Source organism: Chiloscyllium plagiosum, unplaced genomic scaffold (assembly GCF_037043375.1).
Source record: "Chiloscyllium plagiosum isolate Xiang-an unplaced genomic scaffold, Cpla_swu_hap1 HiC_scaffold_4, whole genome shotgun sequence".
NCBI classification, from domain to species: Eukaryota; Metazoa; Chordata; class Chondrichthyes; order Orectolobiformes; family Hemiscylliidae; genus Chiloscyllium; species Chiloscyllium plagiosum.
This window is the reverse complement of record NW_028270142.1, coordinates 104,508,972-104,536,266: the sequence shown is the minus strand read 5'-3', so window position 1 is coordinate 104,536,266 and position 27,295 is coordinate 104,508,972. Positions and strand designations below refer to the sequence as shown.

Genomic DNA, 27,295 nt, shown 5'->3' with positions numbered 1-27,295 from the left:
GCAGTTGACTGAGTGTGGCATCAAAGAATTTTAAAAGAAACTGGAGTCATTGGGAATTGGGAGAAAGAACTATTTGGTTCGGGTCATACCTGTCACAAAGGAGGTTGGTCGTGGCTGTTGGAAATCAGTCAGTCATCTCTGCTCCAGGGCATGTCTGCAGAAGTTTCTCAGTGTGGGGGTCCTAGGCCCAACCATCATCAACTGCTTCATCTTCCTTCCATCATGAAATCAGAAATGGGATGTCTGCTGATGACAGCACAATGTTCAACACCATTTGTGACTATTCAGATACAGCAGCAGTTAATGCCCAAATGCAGCAAGACCTGGACAGCAATATGTCCTTCAACAGCATCTTCAAAACCCTCACTACTAGGATCTGGACAGACATGGACAGCACATGCCAGGAACCTGCAAGTTCCCTTCCCTGTCACACACCATCGCTCTTGGAATTATATCACCATACTGTTACAGAGTCAAAATCCTAGAACTCCCTTCCAAACAGCACCGTGCATATCTTTAGACCTCAAGGACTGCAGTGTTTCAATAAAGCAGCTCAGCATCTTCTCAAGGGCAGTTTGAAGTGGGTAATAAATACCTAGTCAGTGAAGCCCGCATCCCATGATTGAATAAGAAAAAAAAATGGCTCATCCATCTTGCAGTCCTTGATCTCAGCTGCACAGGTAACACGTGCCTCATTCTTGTTGATAATGGTCAAAGGCCAAGACATCTTCATTCCATAATCTGGATTGCCATATATGCTTGATCAGTAATCACACGTGACCAATTCAGAAGTTTCACTTACAATAAGGACTATGACTAGAGTTTGGAACAGTGTGTCCAGATAAATTTCCCTCTCAACAATATGAGCCAAATGCCTAGGGCTGCCCCAGGCCTACTTGTCTGAGTCACAGTGCTCTCTGCAGGTTCCTATGTGCTGCAGTTATGACATACTGCCATTTCAACCTTTATTTATTGACTTAATTAGTTATTAATTTGGTAAAGATGCGAGATTAAACTTTACAAAAACAGATGCCTGGGCATATTAGTGGATTTAGACTGGTCTGTAGTTAATACAGCGAAGCTCCAAAAAAGTACGCGTGCCACTGACTGAATTGCACTGTTGCCGAAAATGCACTGCATAAATTTGCATTGGTACAAAAGCCTAAACCACTTTCCACACAGCAGGCTATGTAACGTAGCTAGTTCAATTGTGAGTAGTCAATTTCCAATCTTGTGCTGGTGGGTAGTGGGAATTGATTGTTTGCTGTGAGCCATTTAGCATTTGTAACTTATAACAGTTAATGGTAGGACCCTGGGGAGAGCAGTTGAACAGAGGGACCTCAGGATACAGGTTGATGTTTCCTTGAAAGCAGTGTTGCATGTAGACTGGGTGGGGAAGGCGTTTGGCACATTTGCCTTCATTGATCAGAGCATTGAGTATAGGAGTTGGGACGTCATGTTGCAGTTGTACAAGACATTAGTGAGACCAGTTTTGGGAATACCATGTACAATTCTGGTTCCCTGCTATTGAAATATGGTATTAAACTAGAGACAGTGCAGAAAAATAATTACAAGGATGTTGCCAGGACTTGAGGATTTGAGTTATATGGAGAGACTGAATTGGTTGGGATTTTTTTCCCTGGAGCATCGGAGGGTGAGGGGTGACCTTATAGATGTTTATAAAAATTATGAGGAGGATAGATAAAGGAATAGCCAAAGTCTTTTTTTTTTAAGGTTAGGGGAATCCAAAACTAGAGGGCATAGCTTTAAGGTGAGACAGGAATGATTTAGAAGGGACCTGGGGGGAAACTTTTTCTCACAAGTGATGTTGCATATATGGAATGAGCTGCCAGAGGAAGTGGTAGAGGCAGGTACAATTACAAAATTTTCAAGACATTTGGACAGGTACATGAATAGGAAAGGTTTAGAGGGATATGGACCAAATGCAGGCAAATGGGACTCGTTACATAGTTCGGCATGGATGAGTTAGATTGAATGGTCTATTTTCATGCTGTATGATTCAGTGACTCGATAAGATTTTCTGAGATTGAGATCTCACTGTTGATGCCTGGCTACATGTCTACACAGTCTCTCAGGATGCAATCCATTATGTGGTCAACTTCAAGAGTCTTGTAAATATTAACCTTGAATTTGAATTTTACTGATACAAAGACTTCAGTGTGGTTTTAGTGGTGTCTAGCGTTGTAATTTATGCAGGTAATATGTGTTAATATCGTGTCTTTAACATAGCCACATAGAAAATAGGATTAGGAGTAGGCCATTCAGCCCTTTAAGCCTGCTCCTCCATTCATTATGATCATGGCTAATCAGTCCACTCAATAGCCTGTTCCTGCTTTTCCCCATATCCTTTGGTCTCTTTAGCCCAAGGTGTTATGTTTAGCTCCTTCTTGAAATCATAAAATACTTGGCATCGGCTGCCTTCCATGGTAGCAAATTAACCAGATTCACCATTCTCTGGTTGAAGAAATTCCTCCTTGTCTCAGTCCTAAATGGTTCCCCCCATATGCTTAAACTGTGACCCCTTGTTTTGCACTTCCCTGCTATTGGGAGCATCCTTCCTGCAACTACCCTGTCTAGTTCTGTTAGAATTTTATAAGCTTTTGTGAGATTGCCTCTTATTTTTCTGAACTCGAGCAGATAGCTCTATATGTGAAAATTGTGTCTGATGAACTTGAAGTTTTTTGAAGAAATAACGAAGAGGATTAATGAGGGCAGAGTGGTGGACGTGATAGTAAGGCTTTCGACAAGGTAGACTGGTTAGCAAGGTTAGATCGCGTAGAATCGAGGGAGAACTAGTTATTTGATACAGAACTGGCTGGAAGTTAGAAGACATAGTGGTGGTGGAGGGTTGCTTTTCAGACTGGAGGCCTGTGACCAGCAGTGTGCCACAAGGATTGGTGCTGGGTCCACTGCTTTCCATCATGTGAATATAGAAGGTATGGTTAATAAGTTTGCAGATGACACCAAAATTTGAGGCTCAGTGGGCAGTGAAGAAGGTTACCTGAGAGTACAACAGGATCTTGATCAGATGGGCCAATGGGCTGAGGCGTGGCAGGTGGCGTTTAATTTAGATAAATCATGATGCTGCATTTTGGGAAGGTGAATCAGAGCAGGACTTATACACTTAATGGTAAGGTCCTGGGTAGTGAAGCTGAACAAAGAGACCTTAGAGTGAAGGTTCATAGCTCCTTGAAAGTAGAGTCTCAGGTAGGTAGAATAGTGAAGGTATGCTTGCCTTTATTGCTCACAACGTTGAGTATAGGAGTTGGGAGGTCCTGTTGCAGCTGTACATGGCATTGATTAGGCCACTATTGGAATACTGCATGCAGTTCTTGTGCCCTTTCCATAGGAAGAATGTTGTGAAACCTGAAAGGGTTCAGAAAAGATTGAGGGACATGGTTAGGGTACATAGCCCCCCAAGGTGGGGGACTCCAAACCTAGAGGGCATAGGTTTAAGATGAGAAGGAAAAAATTTAAAAGGGATCCAAGATGCAACATTTTCAAGTAGAGGGTGGTGCGTGTGTGGAATAAGCTGCCAAAGGAAATGGTGGAGGCTAGTATAATTACAACATTTAAAAGCCATCTGGATAGGTATATGAACAGGAATGGTTTAGAGGGGTATGGGCCAAATGCTGGCAAATGGGAAAAGATTTATTTAGGATATCTGGTCAGCTTGGATGAGTTGGACCATAGGGTCTGTTTCCATGCTGCACATCTCTATGACTCTATGAATATCATCCTAATTGATTCAACCTCTCCTATCAGTCCTGCCATCTCAGCAGGAGTCAGTCTGATAGACTTTCACTGCACATCCTTCCTCAGATAAGGAGATGTACACAATATTCCAGGTGTGGCCTCATCAAGACCCTGTAAATTGCAGAAAGAAATCCTTACCTCTGTATTCAAATCCTCTCACTATGAAAGCCAATATACACATTTGCCTTCTTTACCACCTACTACTCCTGCATGCTTATCTTCAGCGAATGGTGTATGAGGACACCAAGGTCTTGTTGTACATTCTCCTCTTTCAATTTACAGTCACTCAGATAATAATCTGCCTTCCTGTTTTTGTTATCAAAATGCAAAATCTTGCATTTATGCAAATTATACTGCATCTACCATGCATTTTCCTCACTCAGCTTGTCCAAATTGCACTAAAGTATCTTTACATCTTCTTCACAGTTCACTCTCCTACCAGTTTTGAGACATCTGCAAAGTTTGAGGTATTAAATGTAGTATCCAAATCATTAATATATGTTGAGAGTAGCTGGGATCCTAGTATTGATCCCAGTGTTACCCTATTAGTCACTGTCTGTCTTTCAGAAAAAACTGTGTTTATTCCTAGTCTTTGTTTCCTATCTGCCAACCAGTTTTCAATACACTACCCCCAATCCCGTGCACTTTAATTTTATGTACTTTCTTTTATGTGAGACTATGATGAAAACTTTGTAAATGTCCAAGTAAGATGTACACTGGCTTCCCTTCATCAAATCTACACATTACATCCTCAGAGAATTCCAGTAAATTTATCAAACGTAATTTCTCTTTTGTAGATCAATGTTGACTCTGTCTGGTCCTGCCACTGTTTTCCAAATACTCAGCTATTAATTCTTTTTAAATGAATTTAGGATTTTCTCAACTATATCAGCCTGACATAATTTATCATACCCGGTTTTCTCTCTGACTTCCTTTTTTAAATACAGAGGTTACATTAGCTACCCTCCATTCTGTAGGAACTGTCTGGAGTCTATAAACCCTTAAAAGATGACCACCAATGCATCCACTGTTTCTAGGGCTACTTCCTTAAGTGCTCTGGGATGTAAGTTATCAGGCCCTCATGATTTATTGAGCTTCAATCCCATCAATTTCACCAACACCGTTTCCCTACTAATACTGACTTGCTTCGGTTTCTCTCTCAGTCAGTGCTGTGTTCCCCAACATTTCTGATGTTACTTGTGTCCCCCTTTGTGAAGGTTTTAAGATGAATGCAAAGAGAGACACGGAGGTTTAGGGAGGGAACTCCAGACCCTGGGCCTTCATAGCTGATAAAGTAATTAAAATCGGGGATGCTAAACAGGCCAGAATTAGAGAAGTGCAGCTATTTTGGAGAATGTGGAGCTCGTGACGTTTGCACAGAAGTTAGGGCAAAGCCGTGGTGGAATCTGAAAACCAGGGTAAAAATTTTTAAATCAAGTTTATGCTTAATCGAGAACCAATAATCGTCAACGAACATGGCATTGAGAGTAAATACGACTTGATATAAGTTAGGACACAGGCAACAGAGTTTTGAATAACCTCAGCTTTATAAATAGTTATTTGTAGTACAAAACTTGTACTACTTGTAAAACTGTAACACAGCCTAACATTAGATGTGATTCTCAAATTGGACAACATTGCTGGATCATCCTGAAAGTATGAAGAATAATACTGACAGCCAATTTAAGATTGAGAGTCAGGATTGCAATGTGTTGGGCTTGTGTATATTAGAAGCTCCATATATTAATTAGATTAGATTCCCTATAGTATGGAAACAGGCCCTTCGGCCCAACAAGTCCACACTGACCCTCTGAAGAGTAACCCACTCAGGGTCCTGTTGTTTGCAGGCAGAAAGAACATGTGCATGCATAGTGTCTGATTCAACTCAACTCAACTCAACCAGCCATTTACTGGTTCGTTCTTGGGGCAATTCCAAGACCAATTGGTTATACCGCCTGGTTTCAAAGTTCAATAAGACCCAGCTTAACTGTCAGCCAGCACCAGTATCCCGACTGGTCAGAGGGAGTAATTCACCTACTAACTGTCCATTTACATCACAATTCAGGAGTGTGATGGAATACTGCACACTTAGCTGGATGAGTGGAACTCCAACAACACTTAAGAAGCTTGACACCATCCAGGATAAAGCAGCCTGCTTGAATGTTACCACCTTCACAAAAAGTCACTCACTCCGTTACTGAAGCTCAGGGGCAGCAGTGTGTTCCATCACAAGATATACTGCCAAATTCACCATGCTGCTTAGCAACTTCTAAACTCACGGTCACTGTTTCCCAGAAGGAGAAGGGCAGCAGATGCATGGGAATACCACCATTTTTATGTTCCCCTCAAAGCCACTCACCACCTCTTTTGGAAACATATTGTTATTAAATCATTGTTACTCGGTCAAAATCCAAGAATTCCCTCAATTCTACTAAGATGGCTGTGCCAGCACAGTAGATAGTGTTCAGGCTCCTGAGCCCATCCAGGCAGATCTCATCCTTCTCTTTTTGTCCTTTTCTTTATCTTGCTTTTTCTCCCTCTTTTCTTCATCTTCTGATGTTATGGGGAAGCTGGTGTGGTATTCAGCAGGTCATCAGCTGTGATGGTGGTAGTGCCTAGAGTGAGGACTTTGACTATGGTAGGCCCAGATTGTAGATTCAGTAGATTGTTGCCTGAGATAGTGTTCGGCGGGTCATCGGCTGTGCCAGTGGTGGTGCCCAGATTGTTGACTCTTGCAGTCCTCACTTTCGCCTGGGGAATCTTGATGTTGATGGGTTGCTGTGGTGGAGCTGGTAGCTGGGTGGGGACTCCTGGCTACAATAGGCCTGAAGCGGGGGTAGTCCTTCAGGCCTGGGACAACTTGCAAAGACATTTGCAGAAGTCCTGAAGCTGTGTTTGAAGACCCTTTGTACAGAAGGATAATTCTATTTATGTAATAACTTTTTATTACTTTTGTAACTCAAAATAGCACTCTTATGGCGACAACACACTTTTCACTCTATCTTTCTAGGTATATGTGACAATAAATAACTCAATCTCATGATCAAAATCAATGGCATTGTGGATGTGCCTGTGCCAAATGAACTGCAGTGTTTCAATAAGGCAGCTCACCACTATATTTTAAAGGGCAACCAAGGATGGGCATTAAATGCTGGCCCAGTCAATGACATCTACATGCCATGAATAAAAAAAGCAGTGCATCTACCAATCAGAGTCCACTTGCCCACTTATCAGCACTCTTCCCTAATGCAGTAAAAGTGTTGGTTTACTCCTTGAATTTAAATCTTGCACGATGTCCTGATGAGTGAAAGATGGAAAGCTTTGACAAAATGTCTTTTTAGCAACCTAAACTTTACAGAGGATGGAATATGGGCAGCCTATCAGTAGTGCATTGGAATTGTAAAATCTAGAAGAAATAAAGGTGTGGATGTGGGATTGAAACAGATGAGCTTGAGACAGATGAGCTTGAGTAAGGGAGTAAATTGTGATATTATGAAAATGAAAATAAGCACTCTTTGAATGTTGCAGTTATGTGGTCAGAAGCCCATTTTTCATCAAATTTGAGTGCTGTAAAAATCTGTTTGGTTCGTTAATGTGCTTTAGGGAAAGGTATCTGACATCCTTACTGGTCTGGCCTACATGTGACTGCAGACTGTCAGCAATGTGATTGATTCTTAACTACCCTCTGAAATTGTCTAGCAAGTCAATTTTATCAAAACTGGACAGCCCACCTGATTGACACTCTTTTCCTTCACTTATGTTTTAACTTCCTTCACTGCCAACACTACACCATCTATAAGATACACTTTAGAGACTCATCAATGTCCCTCTGTCAGTGCCTTTCCAAAATTCCATCTCTACCAGCTAGAAGAGCAAGGACAGGATATGCATGGGAATACCATCACAGGTATGGGAAAAGTCTTAATAGAGCAACAGGACAGTGAAGTGAGATGAGAACAGGAGTATGATAAGGAGCAGGAGCAGAACAAGGCTTGATCATTAGGTGAGTTTAGGGGAGAGATTGAGATTGGGGTTAGCAAGTTCTCTGTGCTATGAGAAATAATCCTTGAAATATTGTGCCTCTAAGTACAATATCAAACACATCTTGGATTAAGTTCTATATGTGTTAAATGCTATGCATTTCCTTCAAAAATTTCATTAGCTCTCTAAGTTAAATTTCATCCACTGAACTGAAGGTTGACCTGTGTTTTGTGTCATGTAATTTATTCTGAAGCAGGATCCACATTGATTGTTTTGAAACTTGAGATTTTCTTAATTGCTTACAAGTTTATGCTAAACATATATGGCATGAACCTGTGCTTGGTGAAACGTATTGTTTGTATACCTGGGGCTCTCTTCAAACCAAAACAGTGTACAGTGTATCATCTTTCACTCATGCCTTGAATCAAGGTGAGCTAGCTTGGTGCGGGTGTTCATATCTGTGCAACTGACATATGTAAAAAATATCTAGAACAGGTAGGTCACGGTGTCAGTCAGTTTACAATGGTGATTATGCATCTATGCCTTTTGGAGCACATTGTTCTACAGAACTTTCTGTTAAGCTGAGCACATGTTAAGCTGCAGATTAGTTGATCTACTTAACTAAAAGGATCATTTTACGTAGAGGCTAGTTGCTGATTAATCTCTTATTGCTGTTGTAACAATTCTGCATTTTTTTCCATGCTGTCCTTGGTTCTTTTCATGTGCAAAAGATCTACAGCAAGGGGGCTGACAGGTGCTGAGGTGTCTTGAAGGATTCTGCACAAACAAACTTTGATCCCAGACATGGGTGCACAAGAAGGCAGCTCCCCACCTGTTTGAGTACATCATAGTAGGAAAATGAGAAGAGATTATGCAGAACAAAACAAGCCGCTGGAAGGTGGAGGAGGATATCTTGTACTAGGTTGTCCACGTTTGTTTTTGGCATGGATGGGGTATAGGGTTGGAGGAATCACTGAGATGTTTTCAAAGTGAACTGGCTACATTTGGTTCTCTTGCCAGAAATTAGCAAGCAATGGGAGCATGTTGCTTGGTGAGGATTGCAGGCTTTACATACAGCAGGTTACATTGACAACAGACATGTCTCTTCCAGCCACCACATGTCAACTCTGCGATATACTGGAACCAGAAGGATTTTATTCCATCAATTTTCTGCTGGTATATGACGATGGGCTGTGAGTTGTGAAGGTGAATGCTTGGTCTGCTGGCAGCAGTTATGGTGCTCCATTCTGTGACAGCTCACTTCCACCTGCAGTTAAGAAGCCTAGGCTGACTGAGAGGTTGATGTGGATATTTCTTATGGAATAATATGGAACTTGGAGTCACTGTTTGAAAATCAGGAATGGCCCATTTAAAACAAATGTTAAGTGAAATTATCTTCCTAAGAAGATCATGAATCTTTGGAGGAGTAAATTATTGCAGATGCTGGAATCTGTACTGAAAACAAAAAATGCTGGAAATCATAGCAGATCATGCAGCATCCATGGAGAGAGAGCATGCTAATGTTTCAGATTGGTGTGGACTTGTTGGGCTGAAGGGCCTGTTTCCACACTGTAAGGAATCTAATCTAACCTAGACTCTTCATCAGAGCCATCTTCGTTTGGATGACTGTTCATCAGACTCTCAACATTAGCTTGCTCTTCTCTACAGATGAATCTTTGGAACTCTGGTTCCTTCAACTTTTCAGGCAGTGAGTCCTTCAATATCTTGAAGGCAGAGCTGGGCTCATTTTTTTTGAGCAAAGTTTTAAAGGTTATTATGAGTATGCGATAATGTGATTTTAAGGTTACAAACAGAGCAGCTTGATCTTATCAAATGATGGAGCAGGCTTGAAGGGTTTAATAGCCTGCTCCTCCTAATTTCTTTGCTTGTATCGCTGATGACTTCAATGTGCATGTTTAAGTGAATGCATGTCAGGCATAATATGAGAACTAGGCTGCCACCCAAAATGTGACCATGGATGTCACTGAGGTGCCAAAACAATATTTCTGGAGAAGCCTACTAGCCTTTAATTTGCTGGCATTGTTGCATTAGGTAAAGGACTGAAACTCTAATTTCCAAGAATGCTGAGTAACAATCTGCCTTGCTATAGATGTGCAGGCAGGTGGCAACATCTGTTCTCAGGAATTGCAGGTTTCCCAATTATATCGGGAGCCATTCACAGCACACATTCTGCTTTGAGACTGATGCATGTCAACTGCGATATGCCATAACAGACAAGAATCCCATTCCCTTAACGTGCATCTAGTGAATAATCACGTTATGCAGGTTAGTATCTTGCTATATTTCAATAAATCATGCAACTTTCATTTCAACAGTGGTAGGCTGCTGTGCATTTGCGATGCCAGGACAAAGTAAAGGCTGCCTACTCGACATCAAAGGCTATCTTTAGACCACGGAGCCCTTGCCTCTGGAGCTCACAAATAAGCTAATATAAAGAGAAAGTTATAGTTTCACACAATCTGTGACAGTGTGCATCATTGGGTTGTTGAAACAACGTATCTGCTGCACGGTTTGATCCAAAGCAGTGTACTGTAGCACTTACCTGAGAAGCTGTCAGAATTTCTGATTGTGCAGACCATCTCATTGTTGTAAGGGACAGACCCCACCATCAGCTGTATGCCAAGCAGCTGAGGCACAGGAAGTGGGGAAAAAGAAGGAAATCTGGGCATAGCCCACTACTGCCAAGACTGTCATTGAAAAATGAATTGGATTGTGACAGCAGTAAATGCAACCCCAGTTTCCCATTCACCTACACGAGAGTTTATATACCAGAAACCACATCTTCCATCTTGCAGTGACTGGCACAGCAACTGTTGGTCATAATACAAAGATAAAAAGCACCATTAAATAAACCTTTCAGCTAGATATATCAATTACATCATGCTATATTTCACAGAAACAGAAATTAATCACTTGTGCGAAACCTAAATTCCATGCGCTTTTGCCTGTGGTCCTGCTTTTATACAGCGCAGCTGCAATGATTGCACAATGGCTGGTGGAAAATGATTGCAGTGGAGGAGAATGCAGATAATCCTGGAGGATGTCCTCTAGCAGTTCAAGGCTAAGGTGACTGATGGTGACCTGTACTGTGTTGGCATTGGTAGCAGCAGTGTGGATTGACTGACTGACCAGCAACAGCAAGGACACTAGCAGAGTAGTTGGGTTGAAGGGACAAATGCTGGCATCTTGAGAGCACAGCTGCCTTCTATCCATGGAATCAATGCAATTACAGAGAAATGGCTCAGTGAATCCAGTTGTGTCGCCATAGACTTACTAGACCATTGAGGCTGCTCTCTCATTAAAGAGAAGCGACTGGTGGTGATTTAACCTGAGGGCCACCTGAGAAGAGGTTGAAAGGGAGAGTCCTTCGTGGTAACCTCAAACTGGTGATGGAAACTGAACCCACGCTGTTGGCATCACACTGCTCTGTAAACCAATGATCCAGCCAACTGAGCTAAACTGATATTCCAAATCCAGTTAGCTAGTGGATGACAGATTGCTGATTTCAAACCCTCTGACTGATTTTGGAAGGTCCTCCACCCTCTCTGGATACAAGACATCCATCCTACTTTCACTTCCTTTACTAAGACTTCAATACAACGTCAGAATATTGGAGCCTGTTCTTTTGCATAAAAATATAACAAAGGAAACGTTCAGTTCCCAAATGATTCTCAGCACCTGCCCCAGCTGTAGCACATCTCCCTTTTAAGAGGTTTTGATTAATTTCAGGAGCGCAGTTGAACTTGAAGTGCTGCTGGAAAGATTCAGGTTTGGGCCGTTGCTAATGCTTGCAGCCAATGAACAGCATTGTTAGTGCTAGCTGCACTGATCGTTATGATGTGAGTAATAAAGTGCTGCTGTAATGCCCGTGTTTAACCTAATGTGTATGGGTAAATTGTGCATTGTAATTCTTTATTCTTGATTTTGGACCATCTAATTTGACCACATATATAAAAAACATGTATCTTTACTCCACCTAATTCGTTCTGCTTAATGTATGTACATTAATTTATCACCAAGAAGAAATGTGTCTTTTTGGAACACATGGGGAAAAGAAAACTTTTCCTGAGCTTCATTTTTGGCACATTCCCAGCCAAATTGTGTGTGTTTCTTTTTAAATAGTCTTAAAACTTGAAACAGGTTCATGATGTAGATTAGATTAGATTACTTACAGTGTCTTAGATTCATATCAAATATAAAATGATCAAACCAGTCACCCAGCAAATTAAATCCTGCATTTATAAGATTGATTGAACCTTTTAGAAGATTTTTTAAAATGTTGTTAAAGTCTAAAGTTACCATTGTATTGATGGATTAAAATGATTTGTTTCTTTTCCTGCTAGACTTGTGTTGGAAAAAAATGTTTCATTGTTATTAATCAATGTTTTTTAATGACTTTGTATTGTTTTAAAACACCAAGCATTGTGAAAAATGGTTTTCAATGTGCAATTCTCAAAAGAGATTTTTGATCTGAGCTTTTTGATTGATTATGGATCCTAAGTACAGAGGAGGGAATTAAACTAACTGTTTCTGTTCATCTTAAATATATATTATCATTCTGAATGATTCATTTTGTTTCTCAAAGCAGTGGTTAAAGGGCCAATTGACAGTGTGCTCTGCAGATATTTAGTAGCATTTTCATACCTGTTTTATTGTTCCAGCTGATCAGTGTTTCACTTCTTGCTTTATAAAGAAGACCATGGACAATAATTATTCTTTATTCCAATACATATTCCATCAATTTATTCTCTTCTCCTAAAAACTTTGATTCCGTAACAACACAACCACATTCTGGTACATCACTCTTCTTTTTCCATGAGTTTAATTGATAGGTTTTTCACTTCAAAGCCTAATCAGTTCTTCATTTAGCATCCACACATAGCTAGCGGGCTGGCAGATCTGACACAAATCAGATTCAAATGTTTCTTTCACTAAGTGGTACTGATGTAAATAGATAGCCCCTTGACTGTTTGAGCACTGGCTGGGGACTGAAGCTAGGATCTTGTCAGTCAGATTTGGCTTGCTTTCTTATTGTGGTGAGCCATCAAGAAACAACCAAAGGGTCTTTTCCCAAGCTGTATGACTGCAACTCTATAATTGCAATGGTGTATTTCTGATTCATTTATTTTTGGTGTAAGTGAATTTATCAGAATCCAAATATTCATTAATTAAGCCTACCCTTTCTTACCTTAAATATCTCACCCCCTGTTCCTTCATTTTATTATGTGCTGCTGTGCTGACTACTATAGCACTCGTTACCTGGCCACATAGGAACAGGAGTCACAGAATTATTACGGTGCATAAGGAGACCATTGGGGAATTAAGTAGTGCTGATCTCCTGCCTTTCCCCTACATCTGTGCACACTATTACTGTCCAAAAAAACCATCCATGCCCTCTTGAACACCTCAACTGAACCTGCCTGCACCACATTTCCAGTCTCTACAATCCATATCTTGACTACTTGCTGTGTGAAACATTTTTTTCTCACCATTACCCTTGCTTTGTTTGCACATCCCTTTTAAATGTATGCTCTCTCATTAAATCTTTTCCAAACAGAAACAGCTTTACCTGATCGACTCTGTCCCGCCCACTCATGACTTTGAATACGTCAACCAAATCTTCCTTCAGCCTTCCTCCCTCCAAGGAAAACAATCTGAACAATGAGCCATAGAGAGGTACTGCACGGAAACAGACCCTTCGGTCTAACTCGTCCATGCTGACCAAATATCCTAACCTAATCTGGTCCTATTTGCCAGCACTTGGCATATATCCCTCTAAACCCTTCCTACTCATTTACCCATCCAGATGACTTTTAAATGCTGTAATTGTACAAGCCTCCATCACTTCCTCTGGCAGCTCATTCCATACACACAGCACCCTCTGTGTGAAAATGTTGCTCTTTAGGTCCCTTTTATATCTTTCCCCTCTCACCCTGAACCTATGCCCTCCAGTCCTGGACTCCCCCACCCCAGGGAAAATACCTTGTCTATTTATCCTATTCACGCCCCTCATGACTTTATAAACCTCTACAAAGTCGCACCTCAGTCTCTGACACTCCAGGGAAAACAGCCACAGCCTATTCAGCCTCTCCCTATAGCTCAAATTCCCCAAGCCTGGCAACATCCTTGTAAGTCTTTTCTGAACCCTTTCAAATTTCACAACATCTTTCCGATAGAAAGGAGACCAGAATTGCACGCAATATTCCAACAGTGGCCTAACCAATGTCCTGTACAGCCGCAACATGACCTCCCAACGCCTGTACTCAATGCTCTGACCAATAAAGGAAAGCAAATAAAGGACCAAATGCTGCCTTCACCATCCTATCTAGCTACAACTCTATTTTCAAGGAACTATGAATCTGCACTCCAAGGTCTTTTTGTTCAGCAGGACCCTACCATTAAGTGTACAAGTCCTGCTCTGATTTGCTTCTCCAAAATGCAACACCTCACATTTATCTAAATTAAACTCCATCTGCCACTCTTCAGTCCATTGGCCCATCTGATCGTGATCCCGTTGTATTCTGAGGTAACCTTCGTTGTACAGTACCTCTCCAATTTTGGTGTCAACTGCAAACTTACTAACGATACCTCCTCTGTTCACATCCAAATCATTTATATAAATGATGAAAAGTAGTTCACCCAGCACCAATCCTCCTGGCACACCACTGGTCACTGGCCTCCAGTCTGAAAAGCAACCATAACCACCACACTGTTTTCTACCTTCGAGGAGAAAGTGAGGTCTGCAGATGCTGGAGATCAGAGCTGGAAATGTGTTGCTGGAAAAGCGCAGCAGGTCAGGCAGCATCCAAGGAACAGGAGAATCGACGTTTCGGGCATAAGCCCTTCCTGAAGAAGGGCTTATGCCCGAAACGTCGATTCTCCTGTTCCTTGGATGCTGCCTGACCTGCTGCGCTTTTCCAGCAACACATTTCTACCTTCGAGCCAATTCTGTATCCAAATGGCTCATTCTCCCTGTATTCCCTGAGATCTTATCTTGCTAACCAGTCTCCCACCAGGAACCACGTTGAACGCCTTACTGAAGTCCATTTAGATTACGTCCACGGCTCTGCCCTCATCAATCCTTTTTGTTACATCTTCTAAAAACTCAATCAAGGTTGTGAGACATGATTTCCCATGCACAATGCCATGCTGACTATCCCTAATCAGTCTTCGCCTTGCCAAATGCATGTAAATCCTGTCCCTCAGGATTCCCTCCAACAACTTGCCCACCAATGATGTCAGGCTCACTAGCCAAGAGTTCCCTAGCTTCTCCTTACTTCCTTTCTTAAATAGTGGCACCATGTTGACCAACCTCCGACTTTCCAACCTCATCTGTGACTATTGATGATGCAAATATCTCAGCAAGGGGCCCAGCAATTACTTCCCTAAATTCCCACAGAGTTCTAGGACATACCTGATCAGATCCGAGGTTTTATCCACTTTTATGCATTTCAAGACATCCAGCATCTCCTCCTCTGTCATATAGACATTTTGCAAGTTTATATTAGATTAGATTACCTACCATGTGGAAACAGGCATTTTGACCCAACAAATCCACACCATCCCTCCGAAGAGTAACCCACCCACCCCTTCTGACTAATGCACCTAACACTGTGGACAATTTAGTATGGCCAATTCACCTGACCTGCACATCTTTGGATTGTGGGAGGAAACCGGAGCACCCAGAGAAAACCCACGCAGACACAGGGAGAATGTGCAAACTCCACAAAGACAGTTGCCCGAGGCTGGAATCAAACCTGGGACCCTGGTGCTGTGAGGCAGCAGTACCAGCCACTGTGCCGCCCAAATTGTTACTATCTATTTCCACACATTCTATATCTTCTTCACAGGAAACACTGATGCACTATACTCATTTGGTATCTCCCCATCTCCTGCGACTCCATGCAATAGGCTGCCTCGCTGATCTTTGAGAGGCCCTATTCTCTCCTTGGTTTCCCTTTTGTCCTTAATGTATTTGTAAAAACCCTTTGGATTCTCTTAACTCTATTTGCCAAAGCTATCTCATGTCCCCTTTTTGCCCTCCTGATTTCCCTCTTAAGTATACTCCTACTGCCTTTATCCTCTAAGGATTCATTCGATCTATCTACCTGACATATGCTTCCTTCTTTTTCTTAACCAAAACCTCAATTTTTTTATTCATCCAGCATTCCCTATACCTACCATCCTTTCCCTTCACCCTAACAAGTTTATACTGTCTCTGGACTCCTGTTATCTCAATAAAACATATAATCAAGAAAGAACCCACTCTACTCATTACAGTAGACTTACAGCAAGGTTACACATTAAAAACTATGCACTTATCTGTTCCTGTACTGTGAGATCTCCCACACAGGTTCCTCCAAGGTCAGCTGTGAATTTCACTGTTTGTTAATTTTTCCTAGACGCACTCTGATGTCCAGAGATACATGAACTCCCACAACAAAGGCAGTAACTGTGCAGATTCACTACTGTCAGTTAGCAGTGTAGGTTTCTCTCCCCCTCATTAATCAGGTGGTCACTGCCTTTTGTCTGTCTTTCTCCTTTTAAAAGTGCTGTTGTTTTGACTTTTTTCCCTAAAGATACAAAACAATGCAACAGCGTATAACACAGTAATTGCTGCTCCTGGAATTTGAGGAAGTCACCTCGAACACCTAAAATATCTCAAAAAAAGGAGCAGTTCTTACGGTCACAATTTTTTCTGGTCCTATAGAGACCTACAGTGCAGAAAAGGCACTGTGACACATTGCGTCTGTACTGACATAACTACCACTAAAGACACACTAATTCCATATTCATCAATGTTATGATATTTGAAGTGCTCATTCAAATATTTTTTAAACGTTGTGACTTTTCCAGTTTCTACTACTGTCCCAGGCAGTGCATTCCAGATTCCCACTGCCTTCTGAGTGAAAAAGCTTTTTCTTAAATCCCCTCTGAATCTTGTGCCCCTTCCACTAAAACTATGCCCTCTTATGATTGATCCCTCAACCAATGGGAATAAGTGCTGTATATTCACCTTGTCCATAACCCTCATAATCTTATACACCTCAATCATGTCCCACACTTATGCTTGGATTGTTTTCTGTAGAGCAGAAACGATTATCTAGTCTCTCCTTATAGCTCAATTTTTCCATCCCCGACAGCATCCTGGTGAACTTCCTCTGTACACTTTCTCGTGCTGTCACATCCTTCATGTAGTGAGGTGACCAGAACTGCACACAGTAGTCCAGCTGTGGTCTAACCAATGCTCTGTACAACTCCAATATTACATCCTTGTTCTTATGTTCTATGCCATGACAGCTAAAAGCAAGTGGTCCCATAGGCCATTCATCTGCCTGTTCTTTCAGACTGTCTAGTGCTCACCCATTCCCTTCTTTCTTCTAGTCCCTTGAGCTGTGGTGTGACCACCTCTTTAAACATGCTATCCACATAACTCTCAGTCCTGCAAATGATCCACAGTTGTCTCCAACTGCTGCTCAAGCTCTGAGACCCAGGGCTCCAGCTTCTGAGGCTGGGAGAACTTTCTGTATGTAGTCATTTAGGACACTGGCAGCATCCAGGCTTCCCCACGTGTGACAAATTACACATTCCACTCAGCTGGCCTCTCCTAACATCTCTTACACATATAATTAATGCCTTAAACCAGAAGCATTAGATTTCCTACTCTATCACTACGGTTATGAAAAGGTTAACTGTAGCTAAGTTCCCACTGCTATAAATCTGTAAGATAAGAAAGGTTAATCAGTAATTATCAAGTGACCAATATTCTCAAATCTGGACATTTTCTCACCTATGGAGTTATAACTTCAACAGAAGCTGCACTGAAGATTCTTGTGGTGTTCCTGCAGTTTACCAGTTACTAGTCCCTTCCTGAAGTCCGGCTGTTGCTGCTCCAAGCTAAGTACCCTGTAAAGACTAGGCTTGAATCTCCATTGCACTTGATTTCTAGTCTTGCAGGTTACTGTGTCATTTCCTCCTGACTGCCACCATTGCTCCGAGATAAGTGACTTGTATTGATTTCTTCAATCTATTCTCATAGCTGGTCCCATTCTTGTAAGTGGCTCCTCCACTCTTCTGAATGCATTCACATTTTTGCCATCATGTGGCATCCACGCTGCATAATATTCCAGATGAGGTCTAACAAGGGTCTTGTACAAGTTCGACATCACCACCTTGCTTTTGTACTCTGTGCCCTTATTAAAACAGCCAAAAACCTAGCATGCTTCATTATCTACTCTTTTCACTGTCCTGCCACCTTTGTTGATCTGTGCGCATATACACTCAGAACTCTGTGCTCCTGCACTCCCTTTAGAATTGTACCCACTATTTATTGTCTTTCAGTGTTATTCCAACCGAAATGTTTCAGCTCACACTTCACTACATTCAACCTTATCTGCTCGTTCCACCAACTTGTTAATATCTTTTTGGAGTTCCACACTACCCTCCTCACAGTTTATAGTTCTTCCAATTTTAGTGTCATCTGCAAACTTGGAAATTGTCCCCTGCGTGCCAAGTTTTTTTTTAGCTAAGTCAGTCCTTCAAGACTTCTTCCATTCAGCTAGGTGATGGTTAACTTCCTTAATGCCCTTTCCAAAAAAGAAAATCAACTTCTGCTTTAGCCTTATTAATTTATCAACCTTAACTTTCTAAATTCGAAAAAATACAAGTTTAGTTTATGCAATCTGATCTCATAATTTAATCCTTTTGTCTCCAGCTTCATTCTGGTGCATGTGTACAAATCCTCTTCTCAGGTCAATTTCTCCTTTTGCTGAAGTGTGGTGCCAATTGCCCAGTACTCCAGATGGGGTTGAATCATTGGTATACTAACTCTTGGTATCCAAATGTTAACTTGCTCAATTGACTGGCTGTCCAAATCTGTTAACACAAGTTAGACAACTCCATCTAGAATATTATGCATGAATTTCCCAGGTGTCCGACAATACTGAAGCAGTCAAATCTATGTGAACACAAGTTGGTACAAATGCAAAACTGTCCCAACTTTATTTGTAAACAAGTTACAATAGTTTTTGTGACAAAACAATACTATCTGTAATCTTATTTGGCCCCTTAACCTTACAATGCTTCTCAAGTCTGTCTCCCTTAGACTCTGTGGGACTGCAAAGCAGTTTTTGCTCTTCCTCCCTCTCTCTGGACAGTCAGCAGTTCTCTGTCATTGGCCATGCTGCTCTCCTCAGAATGTCCAGAAGATTCAAGACTCCAAGAGAGCAGTCTGCAGATTAACCCTGTGTTTAAATATTTTTCATTGGTGTTCTGGAACTTTCTATAGTTCTAGCCAATCAGGGAGACACACTTAATAGTTTGAGACATTGTCAAACATTTGAATGGTTGTTTCTTTGTTTGGCAGGACCCAGTGTCTTTCTATCTGGGCCCTCCTGAGTGTGGTGGATAAGTTGTTGGAGATATGCCTGTCTAGGATAACTGTTGCTTTTTAAATTATGCTAATGTCATTAGCACGTGGCTACTTTGTTTGCACTGTGTCTGATGTGTGGGTTTTGTGACTTCAGTGTTTTACTTTGCCAATAGACCCAACATCCCTCGATGTTTGGTCAGGTTAGCAATCTATCTATCTTTTAGTTGTCAGCAGGCTGCTACACTTGTTAGTAATTTTGGGATTTAACCTTAATCTCACCAGCTGTAATGATATCAGTCACTGCTCGTTTCTAAAATTAATACTTGGCATCTGTTAACTATGATTTAAACACAAATACATTGAATTACCATACCTGTATTGATGAGTCATTTTGTTAAGTAGCTCCATCTGTTAATACTCAACTATTATATCTCTATACCACTATGCTATCAAATGCAGATTTTATTTATTCAACTTAAATTGTACAAGCTACCATGCTGGGATTTGCACCAATGATCCTTAAGTATTAGACTGGTCTCTGGAATACTAGCTCAGTGACATTATCACTTGGCCACCATGTTCCCAAATGTGGAATGTGGACTTTTTCTCAAGAGTGCCACATTGCGAAGTTGAACACATATAAAAAGGGAATATGATATTTCAGCTGGCTTATTTTCTGACTTCTGTAATGTCAAGTGATAACTTTCCAGAGAAAAATATCTGCCTCAAAAGTTAACTTTTTTTCCCAACAGATGCTGCCAAGCTACTAAATATATCCAGCATTTTTCATTCATCTTCTATTTTACTTCCTGTCTTTAATACGTTACGCTTTTCTCAATGTGCTAGTTAGAGGTTCTTGCAGAGCCAAGAGCACCAAAGAAAACTAACTTTGTCAGTTTACTGAGTCGGCTACTTCAACAATACTTGGGGGCAAGTAAAGATTTGAGTTTCTACTTACTGCTCTGACTGGAGGAGCATAAAAGCTGACTCGCTAAAGACTTGTAATTTCACTTAACCAGTCAAGGTATTGTATGTGGTAGAAGGTTTCGCTCAACCCTAAATGTATGTCTGTCAGACTTGATAAACTGTGACTGTGATTGAGTTACTGGAGCATGACTTTTCCTGAAGTGGAATAGACTTTGTGTCTGTGTTTTATGACAAACTCTGGGATGGGATCTGAAATATAGGACTACAGAGTCAGCTGGAAGCTGATGTTTAGACACGCACACAATTATTGTACAAGATTTTGGAGATTGACATGGTTGTGAAATTTGGATGTATTAAAGAAAACCAATAAAAGAGGGAGAAAACAGCAAGTACTATAAAAACAGACAATAAGAGATTCTTTAAATATGTATAAAGGAAAAAAGAAGCCAAAATGACCCTGACCCTTTAGAGAACGAGGCTGTGAGAATACTAATGGAAAACCAGGAAATGGCACAGGAGTTGAAAAAATACTTAGCATCAATTTTCACAGTAGAGGACACAAATAGCATTGCAGAGATATTAAAAAAGGGACTAAAGGGGAGTGAGGAAAAAAATATAATAATTATCTTCAGAGAAAAGAGTGATTAGGAAACTAATAGGGCTAATTGCTGATATGTTCTGTGGACCTAATGGGATTTTCGAGGGAGTAGCAACAGAGATGGTGGATGTATGGTAGTAATCTTCCAGGAATCCTTAGCTTCTGTAATAGTCCCAGAGAGTTGGAAAATTGCCAATGTTAATACCCTTATTCAAGGAGGGATGGAGACAAAAATTCCACCAGGTAACTATAGGTCAGTTAGCTTAACATCTGCTATTAGGGGAAAAAATACTAGAATCTATTATAAAGGGTATAATAGCAGAACATTTCCAAACACATAATATAATCAAACAGTCAACAATCTTGCATGACACCGTTGAACACCACTGAGGGTAACAATGACACAGAATGTACTCTGGATGGGGGCCTTCAGTGTCCATTACCAAGAGTGTCCAGCAGCTCTGTAACTGCTCAAGCTTGCTGAGACCAAAAAGACATAGCTGCCAGACTGAGTCTGTGGCAGGTACTGAGGGTGCCAACAAGAGGAACTGACCTCTTTAACCTTGAATTCACTAATCGGTATCTGTCACAGTTGCATCCACCCATGAGTATCAGTAGAAGTGACCATCACATGGTCATTGTGGGGAGAAAGTCCCATCTTTGCATAGAGAATATCCTCCATTGTGTTGTATGGTATTCAAGCCATGCTACGTTTGACAGACTTTGAACTGATCAAGCAACTCAAATCTGGATATCTATGAGACTTTCATTTTAAATGAGTTTGGGGTATAACTTGTATTTGATGTGTATACAGTGCAACATTTCCTGAAAAAACATAAGAACCAACAATGCGTGTAGGCAATTTAGCCCCTCTTGCCTATTCCACCATTTAATGCAATCATGGCTAAACTCATGACTGCCTCAACTCCACTTTCCTGCCTGCTCCCCATAACCCTTTAACCTAATACCAAATATAAATCTGTCTTTCTCTTTAAATTTACTCTGTGTCCTACTGTCCACTGCACTCTTGGGTAGTGAACTCCACAAGAAAATGGGAATATTATGTAGTTTTACTTTCCTCAGTTAATGATCATTATCTGCTCCAGAGCCTGAATTGATATTTCTCATATAAGTGTATTTTTTCTTCTTCAATACAGTTTGTAATCTAAGCATATTTTGCTTTTGTGCAGGTTTTGTTCCTCAGCAACAGCTGAAGCCATCCCGACTCTTTGCAGTACCAAAACAAATTCGCACATCACTGCCACTTGTGTCACATCAGACAAATCAAGAAAATCACGATGAACATAACGTGTCCAGTTCATTCACCACATACTACAGTGTCTTGTGGTGTAAAGCATCAAAGAAAAAACACAAGAAATGGGAGGGGGATGCAGTCTTGATTGTCAGAAAGACGTCTGCAGTTCTCAAGGACATGGAGGGCAAAGACATCGGAAAAGGTAAGCATGTTAATGTTAAAATCAATTTGTTATATTCAATTTGCGTTAGGACATCATTATTACAAATTCTTGAAAAACCATAATTTCCACAAATTACAAAACTGGAAAAATCCAACCAAAGAATAAGATAAAGAATAAGATAAAGAATATTTTCCTTTCATTAATTCACAGAATTTAGGTATCACTGGGAAGCCCAGAATTTGCAGGCCGTGCATAACTGCCCTTGAAACTGAGTGGCTTCCTCAGCTATCTCAGAGGGTAATTCAGAATAAACCATGGTTACTGTGGTTTTGGACATAAATGGGCGTATGATAAAGTTTCTTTCTTAAAGGAAGAAAGGACATTAGTGAACCAGATTGATTTTTCCAACAATTGATGATGGTCATCATTACTGATTTGAACTACATGTTCCAGTTTTATTAATTGGCTCTCGTTCCACCGTCTGTTGTCAGTGGGACATGACCCCATGTCTTCAGAGCATTACAAAAACAGAAATTGTTGGAAAAGGTCAGCAGATGTAGCTGCATCTGTGGAGAGAAATCAGTATTAATGTTTTGGGTCCAGTGACCCTTCCTCAGTTCTGAGTATCACCAGTTTATCTTGCAGCAATGAAATCATAGGATCTTCTGCTTACCAGATACAAAGCTTTGGGAATTCTGCTATGTTATTGCCTGCTGTTCTACTTGTATGTTACCTGATGTAAGATGTTTCAAAGTTAAAGGTGGAGGAAAATTGGTATGAATTGTACAGATGGGCTAATAAATTCCAAGCTTAAAATGTCAAAGTCTGGAAGAACGTACATTTAAAGCTCTACTTTTGACATGTACAAAATCACTTTGCCATTGATCAACAATCCATTAATTTTTCAGCCCATGGACTTTCACAAAGAATTTTCTCTTACGTTAAACTGTTAACTTGAGTGCATAGACAGAAAATCATATAGGAGTAGCCATTACACTGAATCTTCCAAAAAGACTGCCTTTTTTTGGCAGAATGAGATCAATTAAGTACAGTTTGATACTTGGAATAGATGCTACTGACAGAATGATTTTAACATGCTGCATTTCTTTTTCTTGCTAACATTGTGCACCAGCAAGTTACTTTTAATTAGCATTGTTATTTGCCCTAGCTTCAGAAATTCACTGTTGCTAGTGTGACTTGTAAGTTAGTGTGTTACACAGAGTCTGGCTTTCCTGATATTCATTTTTATTGAAATTGACATGTGTATCTAGTAGAAATTATTTGTGCAATCTAGCGATAATAAAGATATGTGTTATAAGCTGTGGGCATGTTATCTCTCATTCCTTTGAGCACAAGGGCTTGCTTCACTGCTTAGGAAGCATGGTTCATCTACAAGAACAGTCTTTTGCTTTGGTGTAAAATGCAGAACTTTAGTTTACAAATGGAGAGATATTATTAAAAATTAATTAGAAATATACCCTTAGAATTGCTCAGTTCCATGAGGGTTTGCTAACATTTACACATCTATAAGAAATGTGCATGTGCCTAAATCAACTTTCAATGATCGTGTGTGACCAGGAAGTCGTGATTTTATTTGCAAACAAAAAAGAGGTAATCATTTTGTTTGTGATTATTGGACTCAGTTTTTACATTTTTGTCCTGAAGTTCCACTTAGTTGATGGAAACATTGACTAATCAATAAAAATTTAGGCTATGTGAAACAATGGATAGACATGAAATCCGCAAATGTATCTCTAGTCTCAGGCTAATTTTGTGTAATGAGCTTTTGGAAGAAAAGTGACAGCTGAACCAACATCATCCCTTACAGGAGGGGAATGGAAATACTAGTAAAATTGTGATTTATACTGTGAATCTCAGCAGCAGCATCATTTGGCAATCAGATTTTTATATTCTGAATATGACAGGACCACTGCAAAGAATGTTTTTGTCAGGGCATGCTGTCTCAATGAACACACGGTATTGATTTGGCTAGAGATGTAGTGTAAAGTCTGTGTATCTTTAATTTATTTTTAACTATGCACTGAATTGGGAAAAGGACTGAGAAAGGAATTGCCATACTTTTTTAAAAAGCAAGCTATTGGCACTTACTTTAAGTCAAATTTACACTTTTTTTTTGCAAGCAGCAGGAGAAATGTAACAGGAGATGGGGCAACTCCAGCAAACTATGTGCAAAGTGAGATTTAGCAGGCAGCAGGTTGCTGATTGATTTGTGGAGTTGTGACCATCTGTAGATGACAAAGACCATTGGGCTGACAACTACCTAATTGTCTCTTGAGTTGCTGAACAGCATGTGGGTGCAAATGATATTGGCAGAGGCCTTTGGACTGCTGAAAGGACAGATAGTGTGTGTCATGCTCTCACTCGCTCGCTCTCTCTCTCTCTCTCTCTCTCTCACACGCTCGCTCTCGCTCTCTCTCTCTCTCGCACGCACGCACGCACGCACGCACACACACACACACACACACACACACACACACAGTCTCCAGTAAAGTACCTAAATGCTGAGGATAGCTAGTTTATATTTCTCTGACCAGTTGCTGCAGTTGTGATGTTTAGATTGTAACTATTAGATTTTACAGGAAGTGTACAATTGGTGCCTCTTCCTTCAAAGTGAAAAGAAACTGAAGAAAGAGCTTGAAGAATAGAAAGTCCTGATGATCAAAATGATTATCTCCGTGAATCCTAGGGACTGGTGCAGTTGAACTGTGAATCCCAGTTTACTCCCTTAATTCATAAAACCACATATTTTTTGTTTGCGTCTTTTTGTATGAGTGACTTGGGAGGTTTAGAGGGGAGATTAGAATTTTAAACAGTAGAGTTGTAGATATTTTCTGATCAACCTGTTCAGAGATGTTCTTGCACACTTCTGGAGCAGGTGGAACTTAAAGGCTGGAATCCTTGTCCAGAGGAAGGAACTCTACCACTGCACTGCAAGAGATCTAACAGCAGAGTTAAATTTTGGCACTTCACAGTTCCTTATCTGTGATTAAAATCTATGAAATAAATAGTTGTTTGGCTCTCTCTAATGAGGGAGCAGCCTTAAGTCCCCTGGGACTATGGCGAGCTCATAGTACAATGGGAACTAGATCAGATAGGCCATTGGACTGAGGAGTGGCAGATGGAGTTTAATTTAGATAAATGTGAGGTGCTGCATTTCAGAGAAGCAAATCAAAGCAGGACGTATACACTTAATGGGTAAGGTCTTGGGGAGAATTGCTGAACAAAGAGACCTTGGAATGCAGGTTCATAGCTCCTTGAAAGTAGAGTTGTAGGTAGATAGGATAGTGAAGAAGGTGTTTGGTATGTTTTCATTTATTGGTCACAGCATTGAGTATAAGAGTTGGGAGGTCATGTTATGGCTGTATAGGACATTGGTGAGGCCACTTTTAGAATATTGGATGCAATTCTCGTCTCCTTCGTATCAGAAAGATGTTGTGAAACTTGAAAGGGTTCAGAAAAGACTTACAAGGATGTTGCCAGGGTTGGAGGATTTGAGCTATAGGCAGTGGTTGAATAGGCTAGGGCTGTTTTCCCTGGAACGTCAGAGGCTAAAGTGTGACCTTGTAGAGGTTTATAAAATTATGAGGGGCATGGATAGAATAAATAGACAAAGTCTTTTCCCTGGTGTGGAGGAGTCCAGAACTAGAGGACATAGCTTTAGGGTGAGAGGGAAAATATATAAAAGGGACCTATGCGGCAACATTTTCATGCAGAGGCTGGTGCGTTTATGGAATGAGTTGCTAAAGGAAGTGAGGAGGTTAGTACAATTGCAACGTTTAAAAGGCATCTGGATGGGTATATGAATTGGAAGGGTTTGGAGGGATGTGAGCCAAATGCAGGCAAATGGGACTAGATTACTTTGGGATATCTAATCGGCATGGACGAGTTGGACTGAAGGGTCAGTTTCCGTTTTGTACATTTCTGTGACTCTCTTTCAGAACAGAAACTTGGTCTTTATTTGCCGTTCACATGGATCTACCAATAGCTTAATTGATACTTGGATAACATTTTTAACCTATCTGAGAATTATGGGAATAGTGAGGCCAGATTTCCTCCACACTACACCAGTGAGCATGACTGTGTTGGCAGTTTCTTTTCCACTTATCCATGCCTTGGCTGTATGTGCCAATGATTATAGATTTCCTTAAGTTGTCATTATCGGCCTCCCTGGACAATGAACTGGTGCTGTGGCTAGAAAATAGTGAAGTGTGACTTCAAAGCAACTACTAAAAAGCTTTGTTGACAATATTTTAGTCTATGATTTTTCTCTGTAACCTTTCTCCCTTTTATTTGTGTGAACCAATTAACTGATGCTGGAATGCCATTTCACAGTAACTGGTCACTTCTAATATCCTTGGCTTTTGCCCGAAACGTCGATTTTCCTGCTCCTCGGATGCTACCTGAACTGCTGTGCTTTTCCAGCACCACTCTGATCTAAACTCTGGTTTCCAGCATCTGCAGTCCTCACTTTTACCTACTTCTAACATCCTGTCAAAATGGGTGACGTAGTTGAGCATTGAGTGGTGAATGGCAATTGGAGTTGTAGAGGAGGTTGGAAAAGGACTTTGAGGTTAATGAGAGGGGTCATCATAGCCAAATCTCATGATCTAGATTAATAATTTCCAAAAGTATTTTCTGGTAGTGACCATTGGTGGAATTCCTCACTGAATTATTATGCCCTCTGTAACCCTGAAACACTGAAACCAGTTAAGTGGCTGTCCAAACTCTGTTTTCTCAGCACAGGACTAGAGATTTTAAATAGGACTTTTTTTTTTCTGTATGATTCTTGGGTAAAACTGCAGGCCCACTGTGGATGAATGTTTTCTTTTGTTGTGACTTAGTATCAAGCTGCTTTATTATCAGAGGCAGCTACTGTATTGTATAAACATATGAACATCACCATCTTAGCTGTGAAATGTGATGAGCAAGATGGGAAAGCATTATCAACAGGAAGAATTAGAAAGCGGACTGGCTATTCATTTTCAAAGGGATTTGTGGCAGATATTTTTATTTCAGAATTCCGACCACTTAGATTAGATTAGATTAGATTACTTAGATTAGATTACTTACAGTGTGGAAACAGGCCCTTCGGCTCAACAAGTCCACACCGACCCACCGAACCGCAACCCACCCACACTCATTCCCCTACATTTACCCCTTCGCCTACCACTATGGGCAATT

General features: G+C 40.7%; 2 protein-coding genes across 3 annotated transcripts in view; one reads left to right on the top strand and one right to left on the bottom strand.

The window, feature by feature from the left end:
- rnf41l (ring finger protein 41, like) overlaps positions 1 to 27,295 on the bottom strand; it is a 389,670-nt gene that overhangs the window by 158,621 nt on the left and 203,754 nt on the right. The gene's annotated exons all lie outside the window — the stretch shown is intronic.
- The window catches only part of rad54b (RAD54 homolog B), a 210,860-nt gene that overhangs the window by 105,077 nt on the left and 78,488 nt on the right, over positions 1 to 27,295 (top strand). Inside the window, exon 3 of the mRNA XM_043688055.2 lies at positions 21,866 to 22,132. Within this exon, the coding sequence (XP_043543990.1) occupies positions 21,866 to 22,132 (267 nt within the window). The remainder of the gene's footprint in view (positions 1 to 21,865; positions 22,133 to 27,295) is intronic.